At 43.7% G+C, this 22,967-nt stretch overlaps 1 protein-coding gene across 1 annotated transcript in view; it reads right to left on the bottom strand.

The window, feature by feature from the left end:
• Positions 1-6,532, bottom strand: part of CPNE8 (copine 8) — a 118,967-nt gene extending 112,435 nt beyond the window's left edge. The window contains exon 1 of the mRNA XM_086609716.1: positions 6,393-6,532. Within this exon, the coding sequence (XP_086465842.1) occupies positions 6,393-6,532 (140 nt within the window). The remainder of the gene's footprint in view (positions 1-6,392) is intronic.
• Positions 6,533-22,967: the final 16,435 nt, after the last annotated feature.

Below are 22,967 nucleotides of genomic sequence, written 5' to 3'. Positions count from 1 at the left end.
TGGCTTTCTGGGCTGCCAGTGCACATTGGTGGCTCACGTTGAGCTTCTCATCCACCAGCACTCCCAAGTCCTTTTCCTCAGGGCTGCTCTCAATCCATTCTCTGCCCAGCCTGTACTTGTGCTTGGGATTGCCCCGACCCACGTGCAGGACCTTGCACTTGGCCTTGTTGAACTTCATGAGGTTCCCACAGGCCCACCTCTCCAGCCTGTCAACGTCCCTCTGAATGGCATCCCTTCCTTCCAGCATGTCCACAACACCACACAACTTGGTGTCATTTGCAAACTTTCTAAGGGTGCACTCAATCCCACTGTCCATGTCATCAACAAAGATGTTAAATAGCACTGGCCCCAGTACTGACCCCTGAGGAACACCACTCATTACTGGCCTACACTTGGACATTGAACCGTTGTCCACAACTCTTTGAGTGCCATCATCCAGTCAATTCCTTATCCACCGAGTGGTCCATTCATCAAAACCATGTCTTTCCAGCTTAGAGACAAGGATGTCGTGTGGGACAGTATCAAATGCTTTGGATAAGTCACGGTAGATGATGTCAGTTGCTCTTCCCCTATCCATCAATGCTGTAACCTCATCATAGAAGGCCACCAAATTAGTCAGGCAGGATTTGCCCTTAGTGAGGCCATGTTGGCTCTCACCAATCACCTCCTCAGGAATGCATCTTCATGACTGTTTTGATGGACACTGTCAGTCATTTGTATTTTTTCTCCTGATCCACTGTTTTTTCTCAGCTGAAGTCAGCTGGTTGTCTAAACTGTTGCATTTCAAAGAAAAAAACATATAAGATCAACTTCCTGTTGTCAGTCATTCATAACCACTCCACAGACTTTTAACCTAACCTGGACACACATACACCAATAAAGCAGAAAAATGAAAACCTAACTTACAATCAAGATTAATTTTATATTCTGTATTTTGTACTATACAGAGTTACAAGCTCAAATAATTTGTTATGGATATCTCTTTTATCATTGCATCTTTCTGCGACTGGGATCTTTAACAAACTATTAATATTTAAAAAAAAATGGGAGTTAAGTACAGTGGCTGGAGAGAAGCAATCTTGCCAGAAATCTATGTCTAGGACAATCAAAGATATAATCGAACATATTGTTGGGAATCACAACCACTAGAAAGTGGCCGGTTAAGACTTTCAGACTGCCAAACAAAAGGAACGACAAAAATCCTGAAGTAGTACGTCTTGTTCCCCTGTGCAAGAAACTTGAAATTAAACTATCTTCATTACTGAGAACAGGAGTTGCTTAATTCCATTCAGCCCATTCATTAATATTAGATTTCTGTACAAATGGTGAAGTGGCATAGAACTGATCCAAACCAGGCATGGGCAACCAATTGTATTTCTGTTGAATTAACCATGATAAGGAGTTTATGCTTCCTTTATGCACATTATGCCTGGTGTGGGAACACAGCCAGTGCAGAGCCTATCCAGCTCAAACCCAGAATGATGAGGACAGACTGTGTGATCCAGCACGAAGCCTAGCAGAGCAATACTACCATTCAAACTTCCCGAACTAGCAAAGTGACCCTGCACTGTGTCAATATTTTACAAAACTTTTACCATCTTTCAGATAGCCATGGCATCTTTGATGCACTACCAGAAGTCATAAAGGAATCAAACTACAGCTTCACTTTCCTATAGATATTCAAAAATTACTCTCAAGAAGATAATTCTGATTGATAACTCCTTATTCAGTAAATAAATAAACACTAACATGAGGCATAATGAAACTCTTCACCTTTCTTGTACGATAAGGTTTCACAAAGGCTGTGGCCCAATCAGGAGACTACAGGAAACAAACGAGGTCAGTCCACACAGTAACCATGAGAAGCAGAAATCACCATTACATAGATCACAACAAAAAGTGAACAACTTGAGAGCGCACTGAACTACGTTGCACTTCATATGGGTTCCCCAGGGCTCAGTGCTGGGTCCAGTTCTGTTTAACATCTTTATCAATGACCTGGATGAGGGGATTGAATGTACCCTCAGTAAATTTGCGGACGACACCAAGCTGGGAGGCTGTGTCGATCTGCTCGAGGGTAGGGAGGCCCTTCAGAGGGATTTGAACAGACTGGATCGTTGGGCTGAGGCCAATGGCATGAGCTTTAATAAGGCCAAGTGCAGAGTCCTTCACTTGGGGTATAAAAACCCCAAGCATCGCTATAGGCTCGGGGAGGAGTGGCTGGAGAGCTGCCTGGCGGAAAAGGACCTGGGGGTGTTGGTTGACTACCGGCTTGATATGAGCCAGCAGTGTGCCCAGGTGGCCAAAAAGGCCAATGGGATACTGGCATGTATCAAGAATAGTGTGACCAGCAGGAGCAGGGAAGTGATCCTGCCCCTGTACTCGGCACTGGTGAGGCCGCACCTGGAATGTTGTGTCCAGTTTTGGGCCCCTCGCTTTAAGAGAGATATTGAGCTCCTGGAGCGAGTCCAAAGAAGGGCAACTAAACTGGTCAAGGGGCTGGAAAATAAAACTTATGAGGAGCGGCTGAGGGAGTTGGGGCTGTTTAGCCTGAAGAAGAGGAGGCTGAGGGGAGACCTGATTACGGCCTATAAATACTTGAGAAAAGATGGTGGGGAGGTAGGGGAAGGGCTCTTTACATTAGTGATGGGAGATAGAACAAGAGGAAATGGGCATAAGCTTAGTCAGGGGAGATTCAGGTTGGATGTTAGGAAGTATTTCTTCTCTGAAAGGGTTGTCAGCCACTGGAATAAGCTGCCCAGGGAAGTGGTTGAGTCCCCATCCCTGGATGTGTTTAAGAATAGGGTGGATGAGCTACTTGAGGATATGGTTTAATGGGGATTAAGGATGGTTGGACTCGATGATCTCTAAGGTCTTTTCCAACCTAGAAATCTATGAATCTATATGTTCACACACAGCACAAACTTCACGACATGCGATAGCCATCGCCTACTTGTGTTCTTGGTGTTAAACACGCTCATTCAGTCAACAGCATAGCAACTGCACTGATAGCAGGGCAGATGGGAACAGCATATGAAGTTTTTCCAAGATTTAACTAGATTGGAAGCAGTGAAGAATATCACCAGAGAGGGAGATACAGGATGGTAAACACATGGCCTGACACTTACCTCCAGCTCACAGGAGACCACAAGTTTACCCACACAGCTGGCAAGTGAAGATTCAAGTCTAGGCACAGCCTATAATCAGTTTGCAGTGCAAATAGCCCTTTAGAGGAAGGGGAATCTTTGGGCTGGAAAACAGTAGTGGAGTAAAAGTTAAAGAGCAGCATATATTCTCTCTTCCTCACCAACTGGAGGGCCAAGGTCCTGATCCTTCACCACATGACAATCACGCAAAATAATGCCAGGCTGCAACAAATAAAGATGCACAGCAGGTGACAGCAAAATTTTCATCAGACCATGGATGCCCTCCGGGCCGGCATGTGATGGAGGGAGCTACAGGACGCAGAGGGAGATGGCTACTAGAAACAATTGATCCAGGCAGTAGTGGACTATTACCAACACCAGAGGATTCTCTGGGATGACACATTCAAGTTGTTCTGCCACATTAGATCTGGCCCTTGAGCCAAAGACTACAGATTTCTGATAGAAAAACTCAGAGGTTTAGAAATCTACATCTTACAAGAGTCAGAAAAGAATCATGAACTTTTTGTTTGATAGGCACTGAGTAGTAACAACTATAAAGAACTCTGGCTTTTCCAGCATTTGTAAAACTACAGCCAGTGCTGGCACCCACTAAGTCATGGGAATCATATGAAAAGTTTTTAGTCATAAAAAAATCCCCAAAAGAGCATCACCTTATATCCACAATGTTTCTCGGTTTTATAATTTTCATAGACTCTTCATCCTATGAGATGCATTTCTCCTAAAGGCTACCTGACGTGCCCCTGAAGCTAAAACAGGCTGGCTTGCACAATAAGAAGCAGTGTGATGCCATCTCCATAGTACTGGAACCTGGCTAATTTGATAACATTGACAGTACGAGTATGCAGGGCAAACTAACTTGGGAAATGCTGACAGATGAACCATATAGAATTAAAAACTAAGTGAATAGAAGCTGTATCCTTACTGAATAAGAAGAAAGAAAGGAGGGGCGAAAAAGAAAAAAAAGAGATGAAAGAAGGCTGTCCAGAATCACAAATTTATTTTGTTGCACAAACAGCATGCATTGCTTCACTGACCACCAAGTTATACCACCTGTACAAACTAGAGAAGTTCTCATAATTCCTATATATGAAAAGAAGCAAAAAAAAAAAATAATCCAGGAACGCAGAATAGTTATCACAGTTATCATAGTTATCAGCTGATAATTGCTAATGTAAATTAGAGACCAAATTGGTTCTACAACTCTTCAGGTGTCAAGGGAAACTAATGTCATGACCCAGACTATTTTAAAAGCATTTCTCTCCAGGTGTTAAGGAATACACTACTGCTAATTATCAAAGAATTTTCCGCATTCTTTGAACTTTGCAGCATGCTTTTGCTGTATTTCACAATCGCATTTAACATTACTTTTCCAGAGCTTTAGACAATGAATATGTTTACAGATGACTCACAAACATATGTTAATCATTAATCTCTACCCTGATGTCATTCATTTTACGCTTAAATTTTGAAGCATGATTTTGTAATCAAAAGCTGTCATTCCAGCACATAAAGAAAGGAATCACCATGGAAATTCCCATCTTCCTGCACTTGACATCAAGACATATCAGGATGAGAGATCATTTTTTAAACAAGAACAAAAAAAAGCAATTTTAACAAGAACAGTCATGGATTTTGAAGATATCTACAGAGACATTAACATCGTAAACAATATACTGAAACTGGTAAAAGTAAGGTAGGTAACTAAGCTCAGAATTGATCAACTATGTCATATACCTACATTTCTTCATAACTATCTGATGGATTCCCAAATCATTATAAAACTAAGGTTTGAAGAAAATATTGCAGGTATATACAAACAATATCTGGAATGAAAGAAACTCCCATTTTAAGTGAACTGGGTCAAATCCAGCATAAATGTTGTGTCATCCATAATTGTTACAGGTTATTCAAAGAACCTGAAAGTAATACTAAAGGTCCTGGCTTGCTTTTACACATAGCAGCACGCCCTTTGTGTGACCAGGGTCTTCTGTGGTTGTTGCCAGCGAACTTTTGCAGTAAACTTTTGAGACAGTCAGTAAGCCTGTTCATATGTCAGCCTAATGACTGTTTCAGTATTCCAAATTCAATCTCACTCTATTTCTCATCGTCTCAGCCTTCTTTTGAAACGCATCCTTGACAAAACATCAAATCATACTTTATTTACTAAGGAAAGGGAGGGAGTGGTCTGACAATTTAAGTTTAGAACATGTCGTTCCGTCCTCGGAGAAGTTGCAGCAACTCCCGGGCAGCGATGTTAGAAAATGGAGCAACGGACTGAAGCACAAACTTAGTCCCGTTTCCCATCAGGAAACAACACTGACGGTTCAAATTATCCGCTAGAAGCTGCCAACTCTGCTGGCGACAGGAACCGCTGCTCTGCAACTACTAGGGAACACTTAAGGAAGCTGCGAAACGTGAATGAAGATCTGAATAGAAAAGCCCACAAATAAAAATATTTTAGACCTCTAATGAGTTTTTTTTTTTTTTAGACCTGCGGTTCGAGGGAGAAAGCAGCGTTTTTGAAATACCGATACAAAAACGACGGCCAAAACTGTATACGCCACGTCTTGTGCCACGGGTCGGCATTTTTTTAACGCATCGGCAGCAGCGTTACGATAAAACGTGACGAGGTAACACGCCCGGTTTCGTAACAGTTTTGCAAGAAATCCTGCAACAGTCCATGACAGGACTATTCCGGACGGGAGTTTTCTCCGTCCGCACCCGCGGCACTTGGGACAGCTCCAGAAGTTAAACAGCTGCCGAAGGAAACGCTCGGCGCGCACCGCGGCGCGACTCGCGCTCCGGGAGAGGCATGGCCGGGATTCGGGGCGGCGGCAGCAGCAACCGCCCGTCTCGGCAAAGCCGACAGCCGCTCGCAGCCGCGGCGAGAGCCGGCGCTTCTCCCCGCGGTCCGCCGGCAGCACCCAGGGCGCGGCCAGCGGCGGACCCCCGGCTGCTGCCGGGCTCTGCCCGAGGCGGAAGATTCGCAACTTCCCGCACCACGCGCGCTCTCCGAGGGCAGGAGGGAAAGCGCCTCGCACAGCGCCGGGCATGGGAGGGCAGCCCCGCGCCCGGCCGCTGCCCCTTCGCCTCCCCGCTCCGCTGACAAGCCCGGGGCCGGGGGCTCCCTGCCCCGGCACACCGCGGGGGCCCGCCCGCCTGCCTGTCTACACCCTCCGACGCCCCGAGGAGGGCGGGCAGGGCGGCCCCGAGCTGCCGCCGTACCTGCAGGACACGGAGAGCTCCACCTTGGTGGCCGGGATGCTGGAGCTGAGCACGTTAAAATCCCCCACGGACGCCATCTTCGGAAACCCACCACTTCTGCCCGGCTTCTGCTGCCCCGCCGGCTTCTCCAGCCCGAACATGGGGCAGCGCACGGAAGGAGGGAAGCCGACGGAGAGGGAGGGGAAGAGGCGGCGCCAGCCGGCCTTCCACAGCGCGACGCCGCCGGCCGCCGCCCGTGGCGCGGAGCACCGGCCCGCGGGCCGCCACCGCCGGCTGAGGCGGGAGCGGGGCGGTGACGTCACCGCGAGCGGGAGCCGCGCGTGACCGCCCCGGCGCGGGGCGCGCGGGGGACTCGACGGCCGGTGCGGGGGGCGGGCGGGGCGGGCGGCCGTCCCGTGGCGGAGCGGCCGCGGCCGCGGGCGGGCTCCTCGCCGCCCGAGGGCACGCAGCGCGCCGGCCGTCCCTCCGCCAACCTGCCCCGTTCGCGCACGGGAGCCCCCAGGAAAACGGCACCGGGGCCGGCGCGACCTCAAAAGGTGTAGGGCGGGGAAAGGCCCCGGTGGAAGGCAGCCCGGGAGGCGGTCCCGAGGGCTTTCGCTCCCGCGACTCCCCGGTCTCATCCCCCTCGGCCCCTGCACGGAGTCTCCCGTCCCGTCCCGCAGGCTAGGCACTGAATCCCTTCATTCCGCGTCTTAGAGTGATCGGGCCCCCACGCCCCGAGAAACCGATCGCTTCCTGGCCTCCGCGGGAGCTGGCGGCTGGGGAGAGCGGGGGTGGGCCGCGCCCCGGCCGATAACGTCCCGAACCTCAACGCGGTCGAGGCAGACTTATTCTGCCGGGCCGCAAGGGAAAACGCACCCCGGCAGCAAACGCCAGAGGTGCCTCGGGACGCGGCGGCTGCCGCCCGGTGCCACGGACCAGGGACGGGACGGAGCGCGGCGCGACGGCTCCGCTGCCGGGCGGGCTCCGCGCCGCCAGGGGGCGCGGCAGGGGGCAGCGCCGGGGCGCACCGCGCGGGGCGCCTCCCCCGCCGCTGCCGGAGCGGCGCCCGTCGGCGCGGAGCGGCGCGGAGCGGAGCGGCGTGCCTTCCGGGCTGCCCGTCGAAAGGGTGATCGTGAACGCGAAAAAGAAAAAACAGAGCTAGAACATGAGGCATTGGTGTTCATCGCCCTCGTAAAGAGAAATTATCATTACAAGAGACTGCAGGGAAAAGTCGTGGGTTTACATTACAGAATGGAAATTTCACCCTCTTGTGTACTTGTGCAGGCCCTTGTCTTTTTTTTAAAGACCACTAATTCAGTCGCACTGAATCTGTTCATATTAATTCACAACAATCATAACAGTTCCATCATCTTATGTCTCATGTATGTAATTTGTGTCCATTATCGTGGCACCTAAGGAGCCCCCAAAAATCATTTGTATTGACAGCAGTTTGATGAGAGATGAAAGGGCTACCATCCCCATGTCACAGGTGGGAAGGAAGTGCACAGGCAAATTAAATCATAGAATCATAGAATCATAGAATGGTTAGGGCTGGAAGGGACCTTCAAAGGTCATCTAGTCCAACCCCCCTGCAACAAACAGGGATATCTCCAACTAGATCAGGTTGCTCAGGGCCTCGTCCAACCTGGCCTTGAACGTCTCCAGGGATGGAGCATCCACCACCTCTCTGGGCAACCTGTTCCAGTGTTCTACAACTCTCATGGTAAAAAAATTTTTCCTAATATCCAATCTGAATCTACCTCCCTTTATTTTAAAACCATTACCCCTTGTCCTATCACAACAGGCCCTCCTGAACAGCCTCTCCCCATCTTTCTTGTAGGCCCCCTTGAAGTACTGGAAGACCGCTATAAGGTCACCCCGGAGCCTCCTCTTCTCCAGGCTGAACAGCCCCAACTCTTTCAGCCTGTCCTCATAGGAAAGGTGCTCCAGCCCTCTTATCATCTTCGTGGCCCTCCTCTGGACCCTCTCCAACTGGTCCATGTCCTTCTTATGTTGGGGGCTCTGTCTGTAGTTGCACAACATGTAGGACAATGCCATGTCTGTAGTCGCACAACATGTAGGACAAGTCAAAGATCACAGGATACCACCCCAGAGAGGACTGTCACTCCTCAGGGGTTGGTGTTGGGATCAGTGCTATTTAACATCTTTGTTGGTGACATGGACAGCGGGATTGAGTGCACCCTCAGCAAGTTTGCTGATGACACCAAGCTGTGTGGTGTGGTGGACATGCTGGAGGGAAGGGATGCCATCCAGAGGGACCTTGACAGGCTGGAGAGGTGGGCCTGTGAGAACCTCATGAAGTTCAACAATGCCAAGTGCAAAGTCCTGCACCTGAGTCAGGACAATCCCAAGCACAAATACAGGCTGGGCAGAGAATGGATTGAGAGCTGCCCCGAGGAGAAAGACTTGGGGGCTTTGGTTAATGAGAAGCTCAACATGAGCCACCAATGTGCACTTGCAGCCCAGAAAGCCGACCATATCCTGGGCTGCATCCAAAGAAGTGTGGCCAGCAGGTCGAGGGAGGTGATTCTGCCCCTCTACTCTGCTCTCGTGAGACCCCACCGGGAATACTGCATTCAGCTCTGGGGCTCCCTACAGAAGAAGGACATAGACGTGTTGGAGCAAGTCCAAGATCACAAAGATGATCTGAGGGCTGGAACACCTCTGCTATGAAGACTAGACTGAGAGAGTTGGGGCTGTTCAGCCTGGAGAACAGAAGGCTCCAGCAAGACCTTCTAGCAGCCTTCCAGTAGCTAAAGGGGGCCTACAAGAAAGCTGGAGAGAAACTTTTTGCAAGGGCATGTAGTGATAGGACAAGGGGCAATGGCTTTAAATTGAAGGAGGGTAGAGTTAGATTAGATCTAAGGAAGCAATTCTTTACAATGAGGGTGGTGAGACACTGGAACAGGTTGCCCAGAGAAGTTGTAGATGCCCCATCCCTGGAAGTGTTCAAGGCCAGGTTGGATGAGGCTTTGAGCAACCTGATCTAGTGGAAGGTGTCCCTGCCCATGGCAGAGGAGTTGGAATGAGATGAACTTTAAGGTCCCTTCCAACCCAAAACATTCTATGATTCTATGAAATTCTATACAGAAGTCCTCTACTCCTCTGGCCGTTTACGGTTATGTGCATAAAAACAAAGGAGTTTAATGTGTTTATTTATACAAGACAAATATAGCTCTAAAGCCACAAACCTTGTCAGAATACATTAATTTTTTAATTTAATTTCTAAATTCTTTTTGCTGTAATTCAAGTTCCATATGTGATCTCAGGTAGTACATCAAAATAATGATGGACAGAGAACTTGAATGTGGACATCTGGTTATCTCCTAGCCAATGGATTAAGAATACAGAACACAGTAACATCGTCTTATTTACAGGACATATACTCCTTGTGCGTGCACATGTCTGAAACATAACTTCAGTGGCAGAAACTCAAGGAAGGTATTGCTGATATTTTTATTCATAAACTTCACACCCTACTTCTAATCTCCTGCCTCTATTTTCAGGAAGGTGTCACCTGAAGTCTCTTCTCTTTCTCTTCCTTCTCTTGGCCAGTTGTTAAACACAACACAATTTCTTATCAGGTATCAGCAAAGTATTTCCTCTTAAATCAGCCTGCCTGAAGTTTTCAGTACAGCCAAGAAACCACGTATCTTCACAAGTATTCTAGGTGTGTCTGCAGGCAGCCAAACCAGTAAGCCTACAGCTGACATTGCTAAAAAAAGCAAAGGCAAATTTAGTTCACTATTATCTTTGTCCGTACAGTAGTGTGAAGGGATGGGTGAAGGACCACTGGGGTCTTGAGAGGGTTATGACAAGTACAAATAGGGTACTAGATGACTGAAAACTAAAGAACAGTTTTTAAGAAAAAATTAAAATGCTTTTTCAGCATTATAATACTGTTTCTCCCTCATTTATAATCTACTTTAAAAATCTAAACATAATCAGTGGGCATGAATAACTTAAAAGGCATGAATAATTATTATAATTACGACAAGATATTACTGTATATTATATAAATATTACAATAACTATAGACATGGGTAAATTAAAATTATTTCATGTAAGTGTGATATGATCTTATATTCTTCCCTACTACTCCACTTTGGATCACTGCTTTGGGTTAGGTGGAAGTTTGGTTTGGTAATTTTTGTATTATCTGATCTTAATATTTTATTTTACTTCAAAAAATGGAAATAGTTCGTTATTGGTGATTCAATAAATAGAGCATCCTATGAAAATAACGCAGGAGTTAAGGAAATTCAAGTCTTCAGTGTTGCTGGGGAGATACCCATCTTCTCTCATCGCGTTTGTAAAGACACAGCTCCTTTGTCTTCTAATGTTTTGGCTTGGAGTAAGTACATAGTTGTCAAGCACTGGGAGTCATTTGCGTGAGGAAGAGAGAAACTAAAAACTAAAATGAGGGACCGTTAAAAGATATGGACCAGTGGGGCTAAATATACATTATTGAAATTCCAGAGAGACACCTTGTATTTGCTCATTCTTAAATGGCATTGAGGTGTGGGAACAAGCACAATGCCAAAGTATTAGGACAGTTATCCAGAATTTGCATACAAAATAGCTATCAGATTACACTGCGAAAGAAACTTCAGGGCTGTGTCTTGTATATGCTGTGTTGACATTTGAATGTGATCATTGACTGTGAAAATTTTGCAGTGGAAAGCAGGACGTGTTTTCCTTGCTTTCTTTTATGATTGTTACTTTATTATTGTCAGCTGTTGCTAATTATCAGATCTCTACATAACTTGTTTCAACATATGCAACATAATTTAAGGAATGAGGGATATACTTGCAGTAATTACAGCATAAACAATGAACAAACTACAGATTCCAGAATAGCTGTAATGTGTAACACTGAATGATTGCTTTAAAACATCACTGCTTCCAGGTTTCAGCAGTATAATTGAACCCGAATGCCACAGGATGCAAACATCATTGATTACTCCCCTCCACCCCCTCAGCTTTCTGCCTTGTAGATCATTAATTAGACATCTCAAGAAAAGAAGTTTTATGATTCAATCTTTGCGCGCAAAAAAAAAACTCCCCACACAAAACCAACATAAACTATTCTGTAGGAAGTTAAGGAGCTGGAAATGGCATCTGTTCTTCTGTAGACATGAAAGAATGTGTGGATGTGCATAGGAGTGAGCTTAGAAGTGAGCTTCAAAATTATTGCGACAAAATTGTGACTATAACGCAATATCATTTTCATGACAACCAAAATACTGCTTACTAAGTCTGGATTTGTGGTGAGCATACCAGATTCCCTGGTTCTTCCTCAAGTATTTATTCAGAAATTATCTTAATTAACATCCACTAAATACCATCTTTTTATCCTGGCTGCTGTCGAACTGTTTCTTTCAAGAGCCTAAAGAACGAACTTAGCCATAACTTGGTCATTTCTGATAGCAGAACACAGCACCAAAACAATGCCAATGTCCTAACACACGCTGCAGTTTGAGAATTGTTACATCTTTCTTTTCTGCCTTTGATTACTGTTCTTAGCTTCCTCTTTCTTTGCTAGTGCTGGTTTTAATTCATTGACCAAAGACAAGGCATTTAGCATTTTTTGGGGCAGGTGAAACCATCAGTGCCACCATCATTACTGGAACCGTCAGCAAGCACCATGGCTGAATCCAGACCACAAGCTTTAAAAAACGATGAATATGTATATATTTAGTGCCTTTGTTCTTCTAGTATCAATTATCTCCTATAACTCCATGATTTTGTAATCCGCTTTCAAAATACACACATACTGATGAAGCTCTGTTTTTGTGGCAGTAAAGACTAGAGGAGGTGTCTGACTCAGAGGTTAGACATAAAGAAGAAATCTCTGCTCCTTCTAGGTTTTCACTTTAAGTACTAGTTTTTCAAAGGCTTATATCTGAAGTCTCACAGGTGTCAAGGAGAATGCGTTCTTCAGTAAAAAGTATCTAGGCCTATGTTTCAAAGCCTTTGAAACATACCCTTGCTGTCTGCAGGAGAAGAGAGCACCTCGTCACCATGGCATAAGCATGAGGAAGTTAGTGAGTCATCAGTGCAGGGACAGCTAATGATTTCACCATTGCTCTACCATGACGAAGTTAGTAATGTGTTTGTTTGTATACCTCTCTACTGATTCCGTGCAGAATAAAAACACAAAATATCAATACCACTTCCCCTCTCCAAAGACACAAAGGATAGCTATCCAACAAATACTCCCATCTCACTGTATTATCTACACCACACCTGGCTATGTTATCTATCAAAGCATCTGTAGCACTAGATAAAGTTTCCTGGATTATTTCAAGCTTTCTTCCAGTTTCATCCAGGCCAGAAGAGACAGATCAGCAGCAGTGCAACCATAAGGCTCCTTCCTTCCACATTCAAAGGAAAACATTCTTCTATAGGATCAGCACAGCCGTTCCAGGTTAAGTAGTGGTAGCATCAGTTCCTGTCATGATTTTCAGTTTGTTCAAGAGCTCTTCAAAGTGGCAAAGACCCCTGAAGCACTCTCAGAGTCATCCAGGAGGTGTCACAGAACCCATTTCAAGTCTTACACTTCGTACTGCATAGTAAGGTCTCTACATCTTTGGGCAGAGGGATTTTAGATCTATTGAGCACTTTTTCTGGCTTTCATCTCAGAGGGAAGTGTGTAGCATGGATCTTGAGTTTTAAGCATGTGATTTGGAAGTATTTTTAGTATGAGTTTTTAGCAGTCAATGAAGTCAGATTACAGTTTGGATTTCATTTTAAAGAGCAAGGAATCAAATTGATTAGGTCTGTTTGAATGAAGAAATATTATTCATACACCTTAAACTATGCCGTAGACCAGACTGATTTCATTTCTGGACAGGTTGCCAGAAAAATGTAAGGATGCATTTAAAGTCATTTTTCTAGAAAGACAACTCATGAATAGCTCATGGCAGCAATTTCAGGTGCTGATAAGGTAAGAGTGTTTAGTATGGCAGCAAGGATGGTGACAAAAAGATTGTCTGCATACAATTTATCTTGAGAAGTCTAAATAACAATCAAGGGTTTTCCTTTCCATGAACATAGTATCAGAAAGCCCCAAAATGAAACCTCAATGTGTTCATCACAAAATCAGCTGAGCACTTAAAGAAAGTATCTTAATTTCAGAAGAGGAAATCTACTTCTTCCTGTTCAGTCACTTCTCTTGCTCTTGGACTGCCCCTGAAGATTGGAATTATTTTTTTTTTATCCTTCCCTGCCATGCCCACTCACTTCTAGGCCTTTCATTTTTCTAAGAAATATCAGCTGATTTGCAGCAAATATGAATTATAAATCTTTTAGGAATAATATATTTCACAGTTTCTTTCTCTGCCTAATCCCTACCCACATCTTTTCCCTCAGCCTGCTTCCAGGGTGTTCATAAAATCACTGCCACCTTTAGCAACACATCTTTGGAGGCTTCATATGTAAAACTTGCTTTGTGAATTAGCTAATTTGGAAGAAATTGGCACACTCAGCCCCTAGCAAATAGGTATATTTTCAGTTATTTTCTCCATTGCAACTAAGGTCAAACTCAGTTCTTTCAGGAAAAAAATCATTACAGCAGTTCTGAACCCAAGAGCAGCAATACCCAGACCGCTATGTTTGGACCATCCTTCTCCATCAGTGGGGTTGTGCCTTACATTACTCAAGCACGTGACTTCATTTCCTAATACCATAGAGGAGAGCTCAGTACACACTGTTTAGAACATAGAATCATAGAATAGAATCATAGAATGGTTTGGGTTGGAAGGGACCTCAAAGATCATCTAGTTCCAACCCCCCTGCCATGGCCAGGGAAACCCTCCACTACACCAGGTTGCCCAAAGCCTCATCCAACCTGGCGTTGAACACTTCTAGGAATGGGGCATCTACAACTTCTCTGGGCAACCTGTTCCAGTGTCTCACCACCCTCTGAGTGAAAAATTTCTTCCTCATATCTAATCTAAATCTCCCCACTTTCAGTTTAAATCCATTGCACTTGTCCTATCACTACACACCCTTGCAAAAAGTCCCTCTCCAGCTTTCCTGTAGGCCCCCTTTAAGCATTGAAAGGCTGCGATACGATCACCCCGGAGCCTTCTCTTCTCCAGGCTGAACAGCCCCAACTGTCTCAGCCTGTCTTCATAGCAGAGGTGCTCCAGCCCTCGGATCATCTTTGTGGCCCTCCTCTGGACCCACTCCAGCAGCTCCATGTCCTTCTTGTGCTGGGGACTCCAGAGCTGAATGCAGTATTCCAGGTGAGGTCTCAGGAGAGCAGAGTAGAGGGTCAGAATCACCTCCCTCGACCTGCTGGCCACACTTCTTTGGATGCAGCCCAGGATACAGTTGGCTTTCTGGGCTGCCAGTGCACATTGGTGGCTCACGTTGAGCTTCTCATCCACCAGCACTCCCAAGTCCTTTTCCTCAGGGCTGCTCTCAATCCATTCTCTGCCCAGCCTGTACTTGTCTGTGGGATTGCCCCGACCCACGTGCAGGACCTTGCACTTGGCCTTGTTGAACTTCATGAGGTTCTCACAGGCCCACCTCTCAAGCCTGTCAAGGTCCCTCCGGATGGCATCCCTTCCCTCCAGCGTGTCCACAACACCACACAGCTTGGTGTCATCTGCAAATTTACTGAGGGTGCACTCGATCCCACTGTCCATGTCTCCAACAAAGATGTTAAATAACACTGGTCCCAGTACTGACCCCTGAGGAACACCACTCGTCACTGGCCTCCACTTGGACATTGAACCGTTGACCACAACTCTGAGTGCGACCATCCAGGCAATTCCTTATCCACCGAGTGGTCCATCCATCAAAACCATGTCTTTCCAGCTTAGAGACAAGGATGTCGTGTGGGACAGTATCAAATGCTTTGGATAAGTCCAGGTAGACGATGTCATTTCCTCTTCCCCTATCCATCAATGCTGTAGCCTTATCACAGAAGGCCACCAAATTAGTCAGGCAGGATTTGCCCTTAGTGAAGCCATGTTGGCTGTCACCAATCACCTCCTTATTTTGTATTTTTCTATGAACATGGAAGAAATCAGTATCTCTGCCAAAGCAACCACAGATTTTACCTTTGAGTGTAGGCTCCACTGTAGCTTTCATCAGGGAGCACCAATTGCTGATCTATTACCTACCCATAAATATTCAGACAAATGCGTACATGGTGAGAGTGCTAACCTGGCATAATCTGGGTAAGTGTTGGGTCCACTGCCTGTCAATAGTCACACACTCAAACTCATATAAATATGTAATCTGAATTATATATCAGCTTTACGTATCACTTCACCTTCCCAGAAGGTCCTCAGTGGAGTCAGGGTAACACTGCATATTCTAAATAGCCATCAAGAAGCAAACCCAAACATTTCAGTCAATTGCTTTTTAACAGTTTCTTTCACAAATTTCTCAGTGTAAGCCACGACAGTGGAATTTTAAAAAACCTACCACCATATGTGCCCATACCATGCCTATTCCTTCAGCATTTTGAAAAAAAAGTGGTGAGTGTTTCTGTGTTCCTTCAAAGATAACTGAAATCTCAGCATGTTGCCAAGTCCCCTCCATGTACTATTTTTCATGCAGTCAGGTTTACAATGAAGCTCTATCCCAAATTCATTCTGAAAGCTGTGTTTGATTTTTATGTTAATAACTTCATTCACTTCTTGATTACTTTTTTCCCCAAGATTACACTTGTTTTGTGGAAGAAACCAACAAATGCCCTTTGGGCAGAAAGAGAGCACAGCTCTGCTTTCATAGAGGAAGACCTTCACGGCTTCTTAAGGCTCTCTGTCATGTTTGATAATCCACTGTTAGACATGGAACCAGAAAGCACACACCTCTCCCACATGATGGGGTCCTATTGTCTGGAGTCTAGGAAGAGAAGGAATTGTGTCTGGAAAGATTTGTGAAATCATGAGAGGATATATAACTTCTGGTTTCTGCCTGAAAGACTTTCTGAGTGGATCACAGACCCTATCAGTACCATCTATGATGTTGATTTGGCATCTGCAATTGATTTTATGTCTCAACCTACATGGACTCAAGCAATGGTAACTGAAATACTAGGAATACTATTAAAAACCTCCACTCCCACAATTATCAATCAGTATTCCTCTATAGGAGCCTTAAGGTCAGATGCTTAGTCTGGCAAAGCAGACTTCAATCTGTTAAATCACTTTGGCTTTCACCTCCAGGAAAGGCCTCCAGCAGTAAGGTCTTTTTGTTCAGATACTCAAAGAAAGTTTATCATTTTAGAGTAAGTGTAATTTTCAGAGCTATTCAGTATGGATGGATTCCACAGAACTCATATTTTTCTCCCAGCGCACAGACACCGTGTTTCTGGGCAGGGAGGGAGCTGTGCAGTGCCCAGGGTTGCTCTGCCCCTTGGCATGGGGTGGAAGCCTGACTATGGCATACGCAGCTGGGAGGCCTCTGCTGCAGAAGTGAGATCCTCGTACACAAGATGTGTGAAGAATTACAGTTACTGCAAGGCGAAGCCTTCTTTCAATGCCCATTTAGCAGAAGCAAGCTCCAAAGTGAATACACTAAATCTGAGAAGCTGCTTTTAATCAGTCATGACTCATTTATGTCTATGATCTACATTTTCCAACTTTACAGCATCTATTTTGATTGCGTTTTATAATGACAGTTATAGTCCTAGTTAACAAACATTAATTTATGATATAGGTTAATTTTGTGTTATTAATGAATCAAAAAGACAGCGTGACTTATAGTAATGACATTTAGCAGCTCACTTAAATATCTAGAGAAGAAATGAGAAATTCAGAGAGTCGTTTTCTCTTTCTTTCATGGAAACAGAAAAGGACCTCAGATGAGAAAGGGAATTTAAAAAATTGTTTCTTCTTTTTACATCCCCATTTATTCCATCATTCATGAATTTTAGTTTTATACTCTTTTCCGTGACATTAAAATGCCTTAAACAAGCAGTTGACAACATGTGGATTGTCTTTTGGGAGCACTGTCCATCAGATTTTCCTCATTTCATGGCAACATTCAAGCAATTAGGTTTTTAATGAGGCTGAAAATTTGTAGCCCAAATAACGTGATGAGTTTGACTATCTTCCAGAATGACTGTGGCACTAAAGCAGCAATGCATTTAACCATATGCCTGAATTCATAACTGTGTTGTTGGTCAGGAGCAGCCTGCCTGACTTAAGTGAGGTGTAAGCCCACACATAAAATTTTCTGAGCTTGGAGGATTGCCTGTGTTATTTCTTTGACGGTGTGAAAAGTACAGGTATGATATTTCTGTTTTCTCACATCATATTCTCACATTCTGCTGTCTCAATGTACTTACTCATATCCACAAACTATTCAAATGAGACCTGATCCATCACTTATTTTCTGTTCTAAAATATCGCTTAGAATTGCACAGTATTTCTCAAATAGGAGGTAAATTAGATTCTGTTACTTAATATGGCATCCAATCATTATTAGCCAGCTGGACTGAGTTGAAGATAATGAACTAATGAACCAATTAACTCAAGGTACAGACCCTGCCTACAAGAGGCAGGCCATTTCCTCCTGGCTGTGGAAGATGCAGCAGCGTCCTTGGTGCTGCAGCCCAGGCTGGTGAGCAACAACTTAACAGAATATGAAAGACTAAACTGCACTGGTACCATAATCTGAACCATGCTGATGGCTGTCAGGGCTTCTATTTCTGTACCTGCAGTAAAGGAGAACTTTTTGTTTCCTCTTCTTTTCAGAAAGGTCTTGCATCCTGATAAAAATACTTTTTTTTTTTTTTCCTAAAGTGACTTCATACACATTATTTATCTAAGTCTGGAATAAACATTCATCCTCAAAAATAAAGAACTAATTAGTTTGAGGCAGTTGCCAGATACCAGCAGCATACATTCCGGAGTCACAGTAGCAAGAATTCTATGAAAATTATCCTACTATTTAGGTAACCATAGCACAGTTGTGTTAAAGTTATTCTGCAAAAAGGATTCTGGCTAGCTGCCAGCGCAACCAGCATTTGTCAAAGCTGAGAAAGTAAGTCCATGAACGCTTCTTTTTTTTTTTTTTTTGAGGAAAAACAAAACAAACATGAAAAAATGCTAAAACAAATGTGAAGCAGAAGCAAGTGGCAGATTTTAAAATAGTCACATGGATTGTATTGTGAATTTTCCTCAGAGGTAAACACAAAGTTCTCTGACATGTAAAAAAAAAAAAAAAAACAATTTGAACAGTGGTTCCTCATTTCATATTTACATATTTGATTTAAAATTTAACTATAAACACCCAAAAAACCCAGTTCGGTAGGTTTAAAAATGATAAATTAATCTTACTTTGCATGACTAAGAGAAAAATCAGAAAAAGAGTTATTCTTAAACATATTGGATATCTAAGTCATTGCAGAAAATTAAACAAACTAGACCAAATTCATTCTTATAGGAACTCCACAGAACAGAAATGAACAATGAACTAATTAACCCTCTTGAGTTTAACAGATAATTCAGTACAAATTAATATTACACTTTAAATATTAACTTCAGGTCCTTAGTCATTTGCAGTTTTGGTGTATCGTAGTGATATATTTAGCATAGCTGTGTGGAGTTACATAGTAAATTTAGAAGAAGTTTGATTACAAAATATATTTTTAGTCCAGTTTGTGTGTTTCCCAAGAAACATAAATAAGCCTTTAAAAGGGCAAGGCAAGTAAAACATTTGCAATTTTAAAAACTTTATTCTTTTTAAAAGCCTTGTGGAAAAATATTATACATGCTTCAGTATTAATCTTTATAAAGAACAAGCTTAGGCTCCTAACACAAGGATAAATTCCTTATACATAATTGCTGAAGATGTACTAATCCTAACCTTCAGTCCCGTTTTAGCCTTGCAGCACACCTAATTTTAAGAACCAGCCCATGAATCCAGCACAGAATCAAATTCCTCTGCTACCCAGTGTCTTCTAGAAGCAGACTCCTAGCACAAGCGTTCTCCGCTGTGCCACCCAGAGCCCGTGAACTCTGTATCAGAAAGGGTCGCTCTCAGCTATAGTTGAACTGTAAATCTGCATTCTTTTCTCAGCTCCATCAGTAAGCTTCAGTTTACCTTCTGCAAGACTAACCCTTTCCTGAGCTTAGCATTGGCTGAGAAGCCACTCATGCTGCAGAAACTCAGTATGGCAAGGAAATTTTAGGAGTCATGCTTCAAAACTTACTTTATCATCCCTTTTCAAATTAAAAACGTGTTTTACCTAGTTATTCTATGATTCTGACATTCTAACATCTGTATTAACCTTGTCTTAATAGTCCTCTGGGTAGAGAATCTTAATGCAAATTAGTTATTCTTCACTATTATCTAAAGCTTAGTTTAATCTTACTTTTTAAACTCAGTAGCTTTTATTTTGCTTATGGCTGCAAATGTCTGTCCAGCTATGAATCTAACACGAACCGTAAACACGGCTCTGCATTGCAAGGCCGTCTCAGCACGGTAGCTAACCTAGTGGGGAAAGCGCATCGTCCAAAACGTGGAAACCTGCTGGGTTTTATCAAACAATGGTAGGACCATTGAGGTTGGAAGTGACTTCATGTTTCATCTAATCCTCCTGCTCTGAGCATGGCCAGCTTCAAAGCCGGATCAAGTTGCTCAGGGTTTTGTTCAGCTGGGGTTCAAAACTCTCCAAAGCAGGGATTGTGCAGCTTTGCTGGGTGACCCTTTCCAGTGTTCAACCACTCACTGTAAAAATGTTGCTCTTTATCCAGTTAGGGTTTCCCTTGCTGCAGTTTATGACTGTTGCTTCTTGTTTGTTTTGTTGTGCATGTCAGAGGTGACTCTCGTGCTATCAGATTGCTCCACTTAGCTAATGCCAGACAGCAGTTAGGGTCCTTGACCTTCTCATCTCCAGGCTATACAAGGAGAGGTCCCTCTGCTCTTCTTCGTAATGATGTTTCGATCATCAGCCCTCTGATCATCTTAAGGATTCTGCACTGGTGTGTCTGCAGCTTGACTGTATTATAGCAGAGGTCCCAGTGCTGTACCCAGATGTGACTGGGGGAGAAGATCTCTGCCAGCCATGCTATTGCTCATGCACCCAGGGTGTTGCTAACCTTCACGGCTGCCAGGGTGCCCTGCTCACTCATGTTCAGCTTGTTGTCTGCCAAGACCTTTGCTGCAGAGCTGCTATCCAGCTGCTCAGAACCCATCCTGTACCCATGCCTGGGATTATCCATCCCAAGTGCAGGGCTTTGTCTGCCCTGAAACCCATGAGGGTCCTGTTGGCCTGGTCCTCCAGGCTGCGGAGCAGATCAGTGCTATAAGTGCTGAAGCCCTAAACCTAGCTGTGGTACGGGAGTCTTGCTCAACACAGCAAATCAAGGTGATAACAGTATTGGTTATTGTCTCAAACCTAATTGTGGTTTGTTTTTTTTTTTTTCTGGTAGCAGCTTTTCACAGTACAACACAGTATGGTAAAGAAATAAACATTAGTCATGGTACAAAAATTAGCTCAATTTGTTCTTTTTAACTGAACCATTCCTTTTTATTTCATTCAGAAGAAGTCCAACCCATAGGCAGAATGTAGCGTTGGTCTTAATATCAGCCTTGGTGCAACTTCCCAACCAGTCTGTAAACTTAATATACTAAAAGAGTCTCTCAGGCTGTCGAAGCCAAGCCATAACCACCTTCAGCACCATTGCCTTCTGCCTGCCCCATGGCCTTTGGTTTTCCTATAAAGTAAACACAGCACTAGAGTCTATTTGAATTACTCTCCAAAACTTAGTTATATATTTCACTACGCAGTGAATCTTTGCACTTTACCTTTACCCTATTCTTTATATCGTCTCCAACTGTATTTCTAATATTCCCCTTTTAATTTATCTTTGAGAAGCTTTCTTAAAATATGCTATTTTTTTATAGTTGCTTTCCAAAATAAGCTTTTTACAGACATTTGCTATCTAAATCTAGTTAATTAAATTAATTCTTCTTTTGTAGTAAGGGAAGACAGATAGAGTGAGAAATGAAAATATTACATATTGCATATTCATCAACGGGGTTTTTTTCCCGGTATGCTCTCCAGTCTGCAATGCAAATTAACAATAGTAAAAGTAGTTCTACTAAACAAATAGAAGTCATACAGGTTTCTTTAACTCTCATTTTTTGATGTTTGAAACATTTCTAACTACCCCTTCCCATTTGAGAATAGAGATACTTGAAACATAAATATCTCCTTTTACAGCTGCAGAATTGTTCAGATTTTAACTGTTTGTGTCCTATTTCTTTAATCTTTTTTCTTTCTTGTTGTCAACAGAATGCATACACTTTATTTACAATCACACTGTAAGTAATACTTTCATGATCCGTTTCTTATATTGAGGAATAGATTAGATGTGTTATAAAAGCATTGCAATAAAAATCATTTTTACTGCAGAGTTTAGGATCGTATAGGTTATTTGGCTAACTACGTGCAACTGTGACTACAGAAAAAATCGATCTTTGAAACTAATTTGCGCAGATAAAAATAAAGTTAAAAAACTAATAAATTAAACTATGACGTGGTGGTTGTTTATGTTGCTACTGCTCCCGATCACGGTTATTGCAATAAAGTGAATTCTGAGATCAGTGTTGCACTGAAAAACTTGTTGTGGGCAGGAAAGAGAATGCACCTTATATGGGAAGCCAAGAATTTATTGTTAGTCTAATGAAAATCTGAAGACTAATTGCAATACAGGAGGTAGTTATTAAGATTAGTCTAGTCACAATAATACTACCTACCACAGTGCAAATTATCCGATTAATACAGAATGACATTAATAATAGAGTTCCAACTGTTGTACAAAACCTTCCTAGTATCTCTCTCTAATGTTGGACTCACAAAACTTCCATTTTTGGTCCTGTATTTGATGGCATCAGTATTGCTGGATAAGATGATGGAGGCTGCAGAAGGCCATCACGATGCTATGCTCTTTGCCAGGAGAAGTGTGATGTTCATGATGCAGTTTCTTCCATTTCTTTGCTGGAACGAGGAGTATGATGTTGATGACTTCTTCCTCCGCACTCTAAGGATCCCCACCTAGGCTATTTTGCCAACACGCTGTTGCACCTTGTTCTTGCTTTATTGGTCTGCAACTCTGTTTTCCATCCAAATTTACTGCATATGGTGTGTATTATGTCTACTTGAGAGTTACTCTTTCATCTCATTTGGTTTTGTCCATCTCCCAGCTTGCATGCCTTTACTTACCACTGGTGACCCCTTTACAGCACTGGAGTCTCCAGTGGCATCCCCAGCCCCCTCTTTTCAGCCTCTGCTCCCGCTCCTCCACCCTGCATCCCATGTCCCCACCTGCAAGGCCTCTGCTATTGCACCACGTCAATGCTCCTCTGCACTGCACTGTTCTGTGAGGGTTACAATTACATCATTCTGCACAGAATAACTTCAACTGCTATTATCCGTATAAAAATTATGGTTTGATACTAGGTGGTAGACACCTGGTCATTAGAAAAAAAACGCTGTTGCAGCTAAGCAAGCCCAAAGAAAGCTCCCTGTAGGCAAAGACAAGTTTAGACAAAACCTGACAAGTCCTGAGACTGGCACAGTTAGTGTGAAACCCA

This window comes from Tauraco erythrolophus, chromosome 4 (assembly GCF_009769465.1).
Source record: "Tauraco erythrolophus isolate bTauEry1 chromosome 4, bTauEry1.pri, whole genome shotgun sequence".
Lineage (NCBI taxonomy): Eukaryota > Metazoa > Chordata > Aves > Musophagiformes > Musophagidae > Tauraco > Tauraco erythrolophus.
This window is presented reverse-complemented; position numbering and strand designations above follow the sequence as displayed.